We start from the raw sequence: 15,075 nt of genomic DNA on the forward strand, positions 1-15,075 counted from the left end.
GAATCCAATATCTTCCCTCTGCCAGGGGCACCTTTGAATGTGCTTGTTATGGGACAGACCTAATGCTAGTCCTGAGAAGCTAATTCGTTTTCACAATGTCCAAGGAAGAATGCCTCTGGGAATCTGAAATGTGGGCAGAGGAGTCTCCAGGCTCTTGGGTTGTGTCAACAAAAGGATGAGGCTGGATTGTCCTCCACTCCTGGGGCCAGGATCCAGTTCAGTGCCACTCTTGTGTCATCTGGCACGCTTCTGAAGCCACTGCCTCCTGGGCAGGTAATCTAAGGGCAAGGGCTATATCCCCAAATGATAAACTTGTCAAGCCCAGCCCTGATCTGTATCTCTAAGATGGAGATGCCAGTTCAAAGAAAGAGGCTGTCCCCATACCAGGTGGGCCAGGAAGGCTGGAGTTAGGGGACACTAAGAGCAGCTCAGAGCATCCTAGGCTTAAAGGGGAGGATTGAGCAAAACTGTCTGAGGGACTTGAAAAGGCACATACAATCCTGGTTTAATGGTGGGAGTCTGTAGCTTGGCAATTTTCCAAGCAAATCTGAGCTCCCAGGTCATAGTAGTAGTCTTAAGTCCCATCTATTGCCCATAGGCAAAAGGGCAAAGGAGTGGTTTTGATGGGTCAGTTGGACTGGGACTAGAGAATGGGTGTGAGTGGCTTTTAGAGTTGGAGCAGTGTGTGCCGTGGGGCCAGGGCAACCCGTTAGACCTGGATGTGCAAGTGATGAGGAGGTTGCAGAAGGGTCTGGATCAGTGTTTCTCTCAAGAATGCCCCCAACCAGCCTCTGTATTCAACCTTGCATAGGACGGTGTTCCTGGTGCCTTAGGGCAATGAGGCTAGGTACCTGGGCTCCTGAAGAGATATGGGCAGTGGCAGTGGCAGTTGGAATGCAGTGAGCAATACTCCTCAGCCCTCCCCTTACCTCCTGTGCCGGCCAGCTCCCTCCCAGCTGTCCACCCACAGCCATACTGTAGGCCTCAGAATTGCTAAAAGGACATTATACTATGCCACACACCTTCAAACCTCAGTGAAGAGTGCTTCCAATTGGCCCATCTCTTTGTAAGTAACCTTTATTTTTATTTACAACAGAATTGGTGGCTTTATTCCTCCATCTTTAGGGACAGCTGGCATCAGCAGCTAGATGGAAAGTCCGCAGTGAAGTCAAACTCATTCTGCCCTAGCCACAGCTCCGGAAGCTCATTGGCTCGGTCCAGTCCTAGTTCCACCACCAGCGACATCAGCACCTCCTCATCGACAGGGTCCGAATCAATGATAGCAGGGCTCTGGGCACCGGTAGAAGGAGATAGTGGCCCTGCCCCTCCTGCCTGTGCCCCAAAGCCCCAGTTTTGCAGGGGCCCTGCCTCCCCAGTTTGGTCTGGAGTGGTGGTAGACATCCCATGATACTGGCTATTAAGTTTCTGCAGCTGCATACTGGCCAGCAGGTGAGGGGTGGGGTGCAGGTTGAAGGGAGGGGGTTTAGTGGGAGGGGTGGTAGTGGGAGAGCTTATTGGAGATGGAGATTCTGAGGAACTAGTGGGAGCCCCACTGGCCTTGGTTCCATTTGGGGCTACCCCAGGGTAGTGCAGAATGGCCACTGCTTTGCGATCTTTCATCCCCAGGTTAGGGTAGGCCAGAGAGCTCATCTCTTGGCTGGCATCCTAAGAGACAGAGAAAGGCACAGCATAGTTGTCTTGCTCCTGGCTTGTCCCTTAGCATTCATCAGGCCCAGAAAGCTCCTCTATGTACTTCATCTGGGGCCAGTAGTGGGGAGGCAGCAAAAAGGCCCCCTGGGAGTTAGGTTCCCAGCTCAAGGATCCCAGCTCCCTTTTGCTACCATGGTTTTGAACACTGAGCTCAGACCCAAGTCCTTGTGCTGGGCCCCCACCATCCTAAATGGGTTCCCTGTTTTCGTCCCCACTCCCACCCCCATCCCTGCCTTCCTTTCACTTCACCATTCAGACAAGGGCATCTCATTCTCAGCCTGACTTCGATCTTTTCAATGGAGGGTCTTCTGGCAATTTCGCTTCTCTACTTCCAACCCCACCATCTTTCAACATCCCTAGTGGGTTTGATGTGCCCACATTTAGGCAGAAGCTACTCTCATTCTCCCCATAGAAAGCTCTGCTGTCTCCTCCCTGCTCAGGGACACCAGACACCACCCTGAGGGCCTACCACATGGCCCCACACGGGTTTGTCTTTCTGTGCTTCAGTGTCTCCATCTGTAAAACGGCAAAAGTTACCTCCTTCACAGGTGAGGTGCCACCCTTGACATCAAGTGCAGGCCTCGACATAGTTGGCATTTCAGAGCCTTGGCAGAAGTTGGGTAAATTGGTGGGAGGTGATGTTGCCAGCTGGAGCTGTTGTGCTGTACATGAAGGAGAAGAGGTAACAAGAGCAAAGGCTTCATTGACGGAGAAAGACTAGCAAAGCCCGAAGCAGGGCAGCTCCACACAGCTACAAGGCAAGGATGGTGATGGGGTTAGACCCAAGACCAGAGACCACCTTCACAAAGGAGGAGATCAAGCTAGAACGTGTGCCTGAGGCAGGAAAGCCTAGGCAGCCAGCTATCCACATCACCCCAAAGGGACACATGTGACTGTTTCCTCATACAAGTGATTTCAGAGCCCCAAATGTGTGTGTGTGTGTGGGGAGGCAGGGCACTGTTCCTGATACTGAGGGCAGGAATGTCTCTGAGTAAGTAGCACACTGTCTCAATGGGCCACTGGCATCTGGGCTGGAGAGCTGGGACCTCCATGGGACTCGGAGGAAGGAGTCAGGGCAAGGAAGACCTAGAAAGCCAGAGCCTTCAGCCCAGGGAGGGAATAAATCCCCAGAGAAAATGTCACGGGGCTCCAAAGCCCTGCCTTGGGCATGGGTGTGAGAGAAGCCGGGGTGATCAGAGTGGTCTGGGGGCTCTGAGGCAGCCAGAGAGCAGCTAGGAATGTCTCAGTTTCCTCCATGCCTCAAGCCTCCTGCAAGACAGCTCTAGCAGCACTGGGCTTTTCCAGGAGCCCAGCCACCCCAGTCTGTAGTGACAAGTGAGAATAATTCTCCTTGGAGGGAAACTGAGGCACAGAGCTTCAGCAGCTTTCACATCACATCAGTCAGCAGTGGTTCTGGAAGCAGGATCTAGCACTCCTATGTCCACATGCCTCACCTGACCACTGGCCAAGTCATCATCCCTGAAATTATTCAAATGCCTCCTGAAGAAATGATTCCCTAGCTCAAGTGCCAAAGGATAAGGGGATGAGGGGAAAGGAATCCCCCCCCGCCCCCGCCAAACCAGGAAATTAAAAAAAATATCTGAAGACTATCAAGTCAGTTTCCTAGGAGATTTTTTTTTAAGCCCCATATATTCTAGCTTTCATGATGAATTAAGAGATGTTGAATTTTATCTTTACATATACTCCTTGGCCCAAAGAATCTTCAGGACCTTAAAAGAGTCTCTAATCTTTTCAATAAGGCTAGAATTTTCTACTACACCTCCTTCTGCCTGTGGTCATTGAGAATCTGCTCAGACACTTCCAGAAAGTAGCCACTTACTACCTCTCTATATCATTTCTGCACCACTTACTTGTTGGGGAGGGAGGTCAGGAAAATAAAGAAAGGAAGAAAGTGAGGAAAAAAAGAAAACATGATTTAAAAAATCAGTTGCTGTGTTTGTCACCACTGCTTGATTGGAGCCCTGTTTCATCTCTGAGGCAACCCATGAATATTTCAAGCCGGTGATCACAAGACAAGGAGTCTAATCCATGTCGTCTTTAAGAGCCCGGCACCTTCAGGATCGAGCAATTTTCGTGTCCTAAGAAAAACGTCTGGGTGGCCCTGCCCTTTTTTTCCTGTTCCTATCCAGCCTTCCTTCTATATGCCCCCTGATACCCGAACGTACAAAAGAAAAAACAACAGCAGCAACACAATAATAAAAAGAAACAGAAAGAGGAGGGAAAAAAAGAAATAGAAAAAAAAAGAGAGATTGGGAAAAACTCTCTCTGTTCTGGTATCAGTTCCTGGGGAGGATCATTTCCTCATGTCTCCCCCTTCAGGTTAGGAGCTCCCCTAGGCGGGACCCCGTTCCCATTCAGGTCCGTGGCCTCCCATCTCCGCCCCTGACCCATGGCCCGGGTCTGTGCTCCGCAGGCGCTCAGTAAGTGTTGTTGAATCCGTCTGAAGAAGCAATCGCGTTTCGATCGGAATCCCTGTCCCTGCTTCCCCAATTTGCTGTCCCCACTCTGCCATCCAGCCTATTCCAAGGCAAAACTTGGCAGCGCGGAAACGTCCCAGCCGGGCTGACCACTGAGAAACGGCTGCGAGAGGCGGCTGGGCACGCAGAGCAACAAGTGCCGCCTCGCCCGCTGGTGCCTCGCGGACCCCGGCCACCAGTTCCCGGTCCTGCCGCCCATCCTTCGCTACAGACCTTCCCCTGGGCCGGCAGCCCCCTCCTGCTTAGATGGGGGTGGGGAGGAGAGAGGAAGAAGAGAGAAGGGAGAGGCAGGTAGGGGGCCGCGTCTTTTACCTGTTGGGGGACCAAAAGTTAAAATGGCACCAACCGGATGGCTCCAACTCGATTGCTATTTTCTCACTCAGAAGGAGAAATTTAAAAAACCTAACAGTACTGCGGCTTGGCTTGGACGCTCTCTAACCAGACCAGTCAGTTTCGCCACCTGAAAACTAAAGGCCCGTTGTTTGAGGATAGCTCAGCCGCCCTCCTCGGCGCAGCCCAGGTGGAGGCGCCAGAGCTGGGGCGGCCGAGAGCATCCCTGCATGGTGGGCGCGAGCACCCAGGCGACCACAGGGCCCCGAGCGTCCGCTCCCGCAAATGCTTTACGAGGCACCTTTCGTAGAGACACGACCGACAGGCGGGGAGGGGCGCAGGGTCTCGGCCACAGAGGCGAGTTTGGGGCCCTGTTGTGTTTCCGCGCGCGGGGGCGCACTCGGGCGCCGGCGGCGCCCACTTCCGCGCCTCACCAACACTTACTGAGCGCTCGCTAAGTAACCGATGCGGCCGCAGGCTGAGCCTACCCCCTAGCCAAGCCGCCCATGGTCACTGCAATAAACCCGCTGCCAACAGAGCGAGAAAGGCTAGGAGAGGTTCGGTAACTTGCCCATGGTCATAGCGCTACAAAGTGGCGGAGCCGGGGTTCGCAGCCAGGTCTGTGTGCCTCCGAGTCCCGCTCTCTGCGAGTCAGGGGCTCCGTGCGCGGCCGGGCTCCGCCGCCCTGGTTTACAGGGAGAGGGGTGTGTGCGTGGGTGTGCGGGCGTGCGTGGGGTGGGGGGGAGAGCAGAGGTCGGCTGGGTAGTAGAGGCAAGTTGCCCAAATTCGCTAACTTCCATCCCGCAATTCCGCCAAACTCGGCCCGAAAAGCCCCTCTTGCCTCCGGCCCCCGAAGGAACCTGAGCTTTGTGTAGCCCTGGAGCCGGAGGGTCCAGATGCGGTGTGGGCGATCAGCAAAGTCGGTGGCCACCAAGCTGGAGAAAGCGCGGGCGCGGGGAGAAAAGGCGCTGCTGTCTCCCCAGGAGAAGCGGGCGCTTGGCCCGGCTGGCCCGCAGGCGGGCGCGCTGGCGAGCGAAGCGGCTCGCTGGCTGGAGGGCTGGCGGGTGGGCAGGCGGCGGTGCCTCCGCCCCCAGCCGAGCAGCTTTCAAACAGAAAACAAGTCCTTCGAAGCCCCCCGCCGCCCGCTCCCCACACCCGCTCCTCTGGAGTCCACGGCCCGGCAGCCCCGTCCAGCGCCCTGACCGGCGGCCTGGCTTACCTCCACGAAGCCGCCTGCCCTGGAGAGAGGGAAGCGCGGAGCCGGGTGAGCCGCGGGCGAAGCGGCGGAGCCCCAGGTCCCTGGCACGCACGCCGCCACCACCGCCGCGAGCTGGTCGCGCTCCGTGCCCCCCTACCCCGGGGCGCCTGGGTAAAATCCGCACCGCCGCGCCGCCGCCGCACCGCACCGTGCCGCGCCAAACAGCCCCGGCTTGCGCCCGTTCCCGCCTGCCCGCCCGCCCGCCCGCAGCTCCGGCGTCTGACTCCGGGGCGGTGGCGGTAGTGGCCACCGCGCTCCCTTCCCGGGGCTGGCGACCCGGCTGTCAAGCCCCCACTGCCGCCCGGAGAGCCCTGACGCACACGCACACAGCAGCAGGCTGGCCTCGGCTGGGAATCTCAGGAAGGACAGACCCTTTCCCCCTTTTTTTCTCTCCCCCTAATTTCCACGTCTTTATAAGCGGCTTAGGGCATTATTAGCACATGTCCTGGCTCGTGAGAGAGTTGGTGGCAAAATCTGAACTGGATACTCACCGAGGGCCAGAGCGGGTGGTGTGCCTTCCTCAGGCCTCTTCCTCTTCGCGGGGATTGACCCCTCGCCGGTGGGCTGCGGGCGGGCAGTCGGGCGGAGCGAGCCTCCTTTCGGCAGCTCAGCGGTGACCCTTTTGCAGCTCTGCTGCCGGGAACATTTTATAGCGGCGGCTGGCGTGTGTGGCCCTTTAAAGGCGCTAGAGCTGGTGCAGTCACCGCGGATCGTGTGAAAGCGAAGGGCCGGCTGGGGAACGGAGTCAGAGCGGCCCCGCGGGTCCGGGAGCACCGGGGACTGGCCACAGCTCCCGGCGGGAGCTGGGTGGGCGCTGGCGTGCCCAGGCCGTGAGCACCCTGAGCCGTGAGCAGGCCGACGCCTGCGCTTCTAAAGCTGGCGGGGGCCCGGGCCCGGGACGCGCTCTCTCCCCACCGCCCTGCATGGACTTGCCCAATAAATTCCACTTAGTAATTTCGCTGAGGCGAGGGAGAACTGTTAGTGTCTGTTTTCTGACCTAAATCTAGCGGGTGGCCAGAGCGGGCTTCAGAGGGTTGGGGGGAGAGCTACAGGCTGTGAGAATGACCCAGAGGAGGGGGACGAAGACGGGACGCGGTCCGCGGGGCATAGTTTGGGTTTTCTGCAGGGCTCTCTCCGAGCCTGTCTGTCCCCTTTGGGCTGCACCATCTCCCTTGTTGAAAGGCCGAGGCTGGGGGCGTTCCTTTCCCCTTAAAAGTCGCTGGATTCTGGGCAGAGACTTATGGAGGGCCAATCTGGCGGTTGTGGCTTCCCTCGTACACCTGAGCCGGGTTGGGTTAGAGGGATTCTCTCTTGTGGTCATCCAGGGCGGAAGGAGGCTGGCGGGATGCGATGCAGAGATCTGTTGTCCTCCTGGACGGCGGGGCCAGGTGCAGTTCACTAGACAAGCTGAAAAGCCACGAACCTGCAGCAGGGAACAAAGAGCGTACTCCAGCACTCGCGGATTCCTCCTACGTTCCCATCGTGCCAGGTTATCTTACTAAGATTATATAATCATTCCCATCTAGCAAGGATAGCATTTTGCATCTGAAGCATATCTCCCTCAGGTTGGGAAGCTATTTTACAAACCTTTATGGGAAAGAGGTCAGTGTGTTCATCTTGGTTCGAGTTCCTTGTGACCAACAAACTCCCATCTCACCTCTTACAGGAAGGCCATCAGGATTATCTCTTTACCAAACTCCCTTTTTTGGCCCCTTTCAGCAACAACTACTCAGTTTACACTGTTTATAAAACATTCTCTTTATAAAGAGTCCTGATGTTAAGGAAAAAAGTGGGGGAGGGAATGTCATGAAGTCATTTTCACTATGTATGTGTTCTGACTTCTTCATTGGATTTGAAACCTAAGGGTCTTCCCTCCCTCCCTCCCTTCCTTCCTCCCTCTCCTCTCCCCTTCCTTTAATTTCCTTTCTTCTTTTTTTTAAGTATCCCCAAGTGCCCTGCATTTTGTTCTTCTAACAAAGTTCTGTTTGTTGACGGACTGACCGGCTTACTGACATAAAGATGCTGTGCAGAGGGACTGATCAAGGCCCTTCCTTGACACCTGGAGGAAGCCGGGGCGAGTGCTCTGGACGTCATGTAAACCCATTGCCCAACCCCGAAAGCTGCTTTGTCCGTCTCCTTTGCCTCCCCTCACTCTGTCCCAACACAAACTCCAGTAATGACCACACCTCACACACCATCGCTGCGTTTTCTCACCTTGCCCAAAGATTGTGGGTCGTGCCCCGTTTCCCTGATAAAAAGTGAGACCTGTCAGGACCCTAAAATGCTACAGAGTTTGCGTGTGAAACACCAAACATCTTGGTTTGCATGTGAAACACCAAACATTTTGGAGTTTGCCTGAAGTGAACGACCCTAGGCTTTATAATTGTAAGTTGCTAATTTGGACCTCCCACCTACCCTCCCCCTCCGAGTCCTCCGCTACGGAGCCGCTCTAGAAACGGCGGCGGCTGCGGCGCTGCAGGCTCCGAATCCGGGAGGCGGTGGATCCGCCCTCCATCTATTGGATGGTTCCCAGACCAATTGTTAGAAAGAGGCATATGTTCTTCTCGGCTTCTGGAGTGTCTCCGGAGCAGTTGCTCAACAGCCAGCCCCCTCCCCCATCCGGACCATTGAAGGGCAGAAAAAGGAGTGCCCTCCGCCACATTTCTCTGTGCCCATATGCCAGAAAGGGTCTCGCACTGGTAGTTTCCTGTCATCTTCACTGTCTACCTTCTGGGGAGCAGGAAAGTGAGGGGCTTCAAGCATTCAGCTTTGGAGCACAAAAGCCATCTCTTTCCTTTTGAGGGAGATGGGAGAGGTTAGCAAAGAGGCAGGGAGAGAGCAAAGGAGACATTTGCATTTTTCTGCAAATATGCTCTGGATCACAGACTTCTCATTAGGCTATAGCCCAGCTCAGAGTTCTCCGCTGAACTCTTATCTCCAACTTGGCAACTAGACCAGGAGCTCCACAGGAAAGGAGAGGACAGGGATGGTCACACAGCAAGAACCTTCTATGCACCAGCATTGGGCCTGGCATGTTCCCAACCATCATGTCATTTAATTCCCACGACAGTCCTGTGAGGTAGGGTTTACCAAAGGTGACACGAAGTCCTAGAGATTTGCCCACGTGCACACAGCCAGGAGGCCAGATGTTGGAATCCAGTCAGGCTGACTGAAGAGTCCTTACTCTCACCCCTTCAACTTGCTGCCTGGGACAGTGCAGAGATCCTCTAGACTGGTGGTCAAGAGTACAGGTTCAGAGGTCAGTTCACTTGGGTTTAAATTCCTACTCTGCCATTTACTAGCTGTATAATTGTAGGCTAAGTGGCTTCATTCTTTGGGCGTCGGTTTTCCCATTTGCTAAATGGGGATAGTAATGGTAGCAACTCTGGGGGTTGTTGCAAGGATCAGAAGGAAAACCTTAGCCTGGTTGGTGCCTGCTGTGTAGTAAGAGGTCAATAATGCTGTTATTGTGCCTTTTGGTTCTTTTCCTTCAGCTTTGGAGGGAGATGGCTTGCCTTGCCTTAGCTCACAGACTTTGGGTTCAAGAACACTTGCCAAGACTGATTACTTTAAAAAACCAGGTTGAGAGGAGATGAAGAAGGTAGGTCTATAAACTCAGGAAGGGGACAGACAGGAAAATGCAGATTTATTCTCAAAATTCCATCTTCCTGAACCAAGGGCTGCCTGAGCCATATGACAGGAGTAAATTAGGGACCAATAAAAGATGGTCACTTTTTACAGGAAAGCCCATAAACATACAGAGTGGTATCCAGAAACATAGACAATATGTGTGTAGAAAAGTTAAAAAGCACAAGTCTTTGTTCAAGAATGTTTGGAGCAGAAATTTTCATAATACTGAGAAATGGAAAGCAATCTAAATGTCCATTGTAAGGGAGTATCCTTTGGTACCTTGAAACTAAAATAAATAAATAAATAAAAATCCTGATTTCAAAACCTCTTTTATTCATGGGAAAATGCTCACAACAAAATACTTCAAAAAATGCTGGCTACAAAGTTGCATAAATATGATGCCAAATCACAAAGGGCAGGAAGAGTAGAAAATGAAATACTTTGTTTCTAGCCATGTATGACTATAAGGAAGCAGTTAGTCAAACCAACAATAGTATTGGTAGGGTGGTAGAACCATGAGTGATTTTTTTTCTCTTTTCTCCATGTTATGCAATATCATTATATTATTATTATAAATTAAATGTAACTTCATAGTCAATGAACTGTATAAACAGTATGCTCCCACTTCTATTAAAATTATATGTGTATAGAAAAAATGTTGGACGTAAATACACCTAAATGTTCACAGAGATTATAATGGAGTAGTGGGATTATGGGTGATATTTTTCTTTATTATTTGTGATATGGTTATATTGATTTCTTACAATTAAAACATTCATAATTTGAAAAATTCATAATGAGAAAAATCCCATGTGTATTAAAGTACGTACGTAAGTTGAAAAAAAAGGAAAGGAAATATATTAAAATATTAACAGTTTTTATACTAGGTGGTAAAGGATTATGGGTAATTTCCCCTGTTGATTTTTCTGCAGTATGATTTTCTTACTTTTATAATTAAAATAACATACCTGCAAATGGCACATACAATAGAATTCTACTTTGGTTAAAAAATATGTATATGTGCACAGAATAAATAATAAACTTCTCCAAAATGTGGTTACCTTTGGGTGGTGGGGTTATTGGTGACTTTTGTTTTCTTCTTTATACATGATTTTCTTATTTTCCAAATTTGCTAGATATCATGTATTATTATTATTATTTTTTATTTTGGTATAATTAATCTACAATTGCATAAGGAACATTATGTTTACTAGACTCCCCCCATCACCAAGTCACCCACACAAACCCCATTACAGTCACTGTCCATCAGTGTAGTAAGATGCTGTAGAATCACTACTTTTCTTCTCTGTGTTGCAGTTCTCCCCATGCCCCTCCCACATTATGCATGCTATTTGTAATGCCCCCTTTCTTTTTGTGCTCCCTTATCCCTCCCTTCCCACCCATCCTCCCCAGTCTCTTTCCCTGTGGTAACTGTTAGTCCATTCTTGGGCTCTGTGTTTCTGCTGTTGTTTTGTTCCTTCAGTTTTTTCTTTGTTCTTATATTCCACATATGAGTGAAATTATTTGGTATTTGTCTTTCTCTGCCTGGCTTATTTCACTGAGCATAATACCCTCTAGCTCCATCCATGTTGTTGCAAATGGTAAGATTTGTTTTCTTTTCTATGGCTGAATAATATTCCATTGTGTATATGTACCACCTCTTCTTTATCCATTCATCTACTGATGGACACTTAGGTTGCTTCCATTTCTTGGCTATTGTAAATAGTGCTGCAATAAACAAAAGTGTGCATATGTCTTTTTCAAACTGGGCTGCTGCATTCTTAGGGTAGATTCCTAGAAGTGGAATTTCTGGGTCAAATGGTATTTGTATTTTGAGCATTTTGAGGAACCCCCATACTGCTTTCCACAATGGTTGAACTAATTTACATTCCCACCAGCAGTGTAGGCGGATTCCGTTTCTCCACAACCTCGCCAACATTTGTTGTTGTTTGTCTTTTGGATGGTGGTGATCCTTACTGGTGTGAGGTGATATCTCACTGTGGTTTTAATTTTCATTTCTCTGATGACTAGTGATGCGGAGCATCTTTTCATGTGTCTGTTGGCCATCTGAATTTCTTCTTTGGAGAAGTGTCTGTTCAGCTCCTCTGCCCATTTTTAAATTGGATCATGTGCTTTTTGTTTGTTGAAGTGTGTGAGCTCTTTATATGTTTTGGATGTCAACCCTTTATCAGATCTGTGATTTATGAATACATTCTCCATTATTGTAAGATGGCTTTTTGTTCTCTTGGTGGTGTCCTTTGCTGTACAGAAGCTTTTCAGCTTGATATAGTCCCACTCGTTCATTTTAGATTTTGTTTCCCTTGCCCAGGGAGATATGTTCATGAAGAAGTCACTCATGTTTATGTCCAAGAGATTTTTGCCTATGTTTTATTCTAAGAGTTTTATGGTTTCATGACTTACATTTAGGTCTTTGATCCATTTTGAATTTACTTTTGTGTATGGGGTTAGCAATGACCCAGTTTCATTCTCTTACATGTAGCTGTCCAGTTTTGCCAACACCAGCTATTGAAGAGGCTGTCATTTCCCCATTGTATGTCCATGGCTTCTTTATCATATATTAATTGACTGTATATGTTTGGGTTAATATCTGGACTCTCTATTCTGTTCCACATGTCTGTGGGTCTGTTCTTGTGCCACTACCAAACTGTCTTGATTACTGTGGCTTTGTAGTACAGCTTGAAGTTGGGAAGCAAGATGCCCCCTGCTTTATTCTTCCTTCTCAGGATTGCTTTAGCTATTCGGGGTCTTTTGTGCTTCCATATGAATTTTAATACTATTTGTTCCAGTTCATTGAAGAATGTTGTTGGTATTTTGATAGGCATTGCTTTGAATCTGTAGATTGCTTTAGGCAGGATGGCCATTTTGTCAATATTAATTCTTCGTAGCCAAGAGCATGGGATGAGTTTCCATTTGTTAGTGTCCTCTTTAATTTTCCTAAGAGTGTCTTGTAGTTCTCAGGGTATAGGTCTTTCACTTCCTTGGTTATGTTTATTCCTAGGTATTTTATTCTTTTTGATGCAATTGTGAATGGAATTGCTTTCCTGATTTCTCTTTTTGTTAATTCATCATTAGTGTATAGGAAATCAATAAATTTCTGTGTATTAATTTTGTATCCTGCAACTTTGCTGAATTCAGATATTAGTTATAGTAGTTTTGGAATGGAGTCTTTAGGGGTTTTTATGTACAATATCATGTCATCTGCAAATAGTGACAGTTTGACTGCCTTTTTACCAGTCTGGATGCCTTATATTTCTTTGTTTTGTCTGATGCCATGGCTAGGACCTCCAGTACTATATTGAATAACAGTGGGGAGAGTGGGCAACCCTGTCTTGTTCCTGTTCTTAGAGGAAAAGCTTTCAGCTTCTCGCTGTTAACTATGATGTTGGCTGTGGGTTTGTCATATATGGACTTTATTATGTTGAGGTACTTGCCCTCTATACCCATTTTGTTGAGAGATTTTATCGTGAATGAATGTTGAATTTTGTTGAATGCTTTTTCAGCATCTATGGAGATGATCCTATGGTTTCGGTCCTTCTTTTTGTTGATGTGGTGGATGATGTTCATGGATTTTCGAATGTTGTACCATCTTTGCATCCCTGAGATGAATCCCACTTGATCATGGTGTATGATCCTCTTGATGTATTTTTGAATTCGGTTTGCTAATATTTTATTGAGTATTTTTGCATCTATGTTCATCAGGGATATTGGTCTGTCATTTTCTTTTTTGGTGGGGTCTTTGCCTGGTTTTGGTATTAGGGTGATGCTGGTTTTAGTGAATGAGTTTGGAAGTATTCCCTCCTCTTCTTTTTTTTGGAAAATTTTAAGAAGAATGGGTATTATGTCTTCTCTGTATGTCTGATAAAATTCAGTGGTGAATCCATCTGGCCCAGGGGTTTTGTTCTTGGGTCGTTTTTTGATTACTGATATAATTTTGTTGCTGGTAATTGGTCTGTTTAGATTTTCTGTTTCTTCCTGGGTCAGTCTTGGAAGGTTGTATTTTAGGAAGTAGTCCATTTCTTCTAGGTTTTCCAGCTTGTTAGCATACAGATTTTCGTAGTATTCTCTAATGATTCTTTGTATTTCTGTGGGCTCCGTCATGATTTTTCCTTTCTCGTTTCTGATTCTGTTGATGTGTGAAGATTCTCTTTTTCTGTTGATAAGTCTGGCTAGGGGTTTATATATTTTGTTTGTTTTCTCAAAGAACCAGCTCTTGGTTTCATTGATTTTTTTCTATTGCTTTATTCTTCTCAATTTTATTTATTTCTTCTCTGATGTTTATTATGTCCCTCCTTCTGCTGACTTTGGGCCTCATTTGTTCTTCTTTCTCCAATTTCAATAACTGTGACTTTAGACTATTAATTTGGAATTGTTCTTCCTTCTTTAAATAGGCCTGGATTGCTATATCCTCTCCTCTTAGAAATGCCTTTGGTGCATCCCAGAGAAGTTGTGGCTTTAGGCTGTCAGTGTCATTTGTCTCCATATATTGCTTGATCTCTGTTTTAATTTGCTCATTGATTCATTGATTATATAGAAGCATGTTGTTAAGCCTCCATGTATTTGTGAGCCTTTTTGTTTTATTTGTACAATTTAGTTCTAGTTTTATACCTTTGTGGTCTGAGAAGTTGGTTGGTAGAATTTCAATCTTTTTGAATTCACTGAGGCTCTTTTTGTGGCCTAGTGTGTGGAGAATGTTCCATGTGCACTTGAGAAGAATGTGTATCCTGTTGCTTTTGGGTGTAGAGTTCTGTAGATGTCTGTTAAGTCCACCTGTTCTAGTGTGTTGTTCAGTGCCTCTGTGCCCTTACTTATTTTCTGTCTTGCGGATCTGTCCTTTGGAGTGAGTGGTGTGTTGATGTCTCCTAAAATTCATGCATTGCATTCTATTTCCTCCTTTAATTCTGTTAGTATTTGTTTCACATATGTTGGTGCACCTCTATTGGGTGTATATATATTTATAATGGTTATATCCTCTTGTAGGACTTATCCCTTTATCATTATGTAATGTCTTTCTTTATATCTTCTTACTTTCTTTGTTTTGAAGTCTATTTTGTCTGATACTACTACTGCAACACCCGCTTTTTTCTCCCTATTGTTTGCATGAAAGATCTTTTTCCATCCCTTCACTTTTAGTCTGTGCATGTCTTTGTGTTGAGGTGAGTCTCTTGTAAGCAGCATATAGATGGGTCTTGCTTTTTTATCCATTCTATTACTCTGTGTCTTTTGATTGGTGCATTCAGTACGTTTACATTTAGGGTGATTATTGAAAGATATGTACTTATTGTCATTGCAGGCTTTAGATTCGTGGTTACCAAAGGTTCAGGGTTAGCTTCTTTGCTATCTATCTGTCTAACTTAATTCGCTTATTAAGCTATTATAAACAGAGTCTGATGATTTTTTATTTCTCTCCCTTCTTATTCTTCCTCCTCCATTCTTTATATGTTAGGTGTTTTATTCTGTGCTCTTTTGTGTTTCCTTTGACTGCTTTTGTGAGTGGTTGATTTTATTTTTTGCCTTAGTTAGTATTTGGTTGGTCTGCTTTCTTTGTTGTGATTTTATTTTCTCTGGTGACATCTATTTTGTCTTAGGAGTGCTTCCGTCTAGAGCAGTCCCTTTAAAATATCCTGTAGA

At 47.8% G+C, this 15,075-nt stretch overlaps 1 protein-coding gene across 5 annotated transcripts; it reads right to left on the bottom strand.

Annotated features, from left to right (window-relative positions):
- Positions 1 to 1,061: 1,061 nt before the first annotated feature.
- CITED1 (Cbp/p300 interacting transactivator with Glu/Asp rich carboxy-terminal domain 1) lies at positions 1,062 to 6,660 on the bottom strand. 5 transcript variants are annotated; one of them, XM_036890979.2, is made up of 4 exons: positions 5,399 to 5,508; positions 4,555 to 5,223; positions 2,248 to 2,372; positions 1,062 to 1,665 (listed from the first exon to the last, which is right to left on the bottom strand). In XM_036890979.2, exons 3-4 carry the CDS (start codon positions 2,305 to 2,307, stop codon positions 1,138 to 1,140), a joined length of 588 nt encoding a protein of 195 aa, XP_036746874.1. In that variant the 5' UTR covers positions 2,308 to 2,372; positions 4,555 to 5,223; positions 5,399 to 5,508; the 3' UTR covers positions 1,062 to 1,137. The 5 variants fall into 5 exon arrangements, with proteins under 5 accessions (XP_036746874.1, XP_036746877.1, XP_036746875.1 ...); XM_036890982.2 differs by lacking the exons at positions 4,555 to 5,223; positions 5,399 to 5,508 and adding an exon at positions 6,288 to 6,660; XM_036890980.2 differs by lacking the exons at positions 4,555 to 5,223; positions 5,399 to 5,508 and adding an exon at positions 6,123 to 6,209.
- Positions 6,661 to 15,075: the final 8,415 nt, after the last annotated feature.

Source organism: Manis pentadactyla, chromosome X (assembly GCF_030020395.1).
Source record: "Manis pentadactyla isolate mManPen7 chromosome X, mManPen7.hap1, whole genome shotgun sequence".
NCBI classification, from domain to species: domain Eukaryota; kingdom Metazoa; phylum Chordata; class Mammalia; order Pholidota; family Manidae; genus Manis; species Manis pentadactyla.

Excerpts from the sequence above, each read along its gene's own strand:
- CITED1 (XM_036890982.2), bottom strand. The coding sequence starts at position 2,307 with ATGCCAACTATGTCGAGGCCTGCACTTGATGTCAAGGGTGGCACCTCA. Across the intron at positions 1,666-2,247 it reads GCACCTCACCTGTGAAGGAG|GATGCCAGCCAAGAGATGAG; the intron begins GTAACTTTTGCC and ends TCTGTCTCTTAG.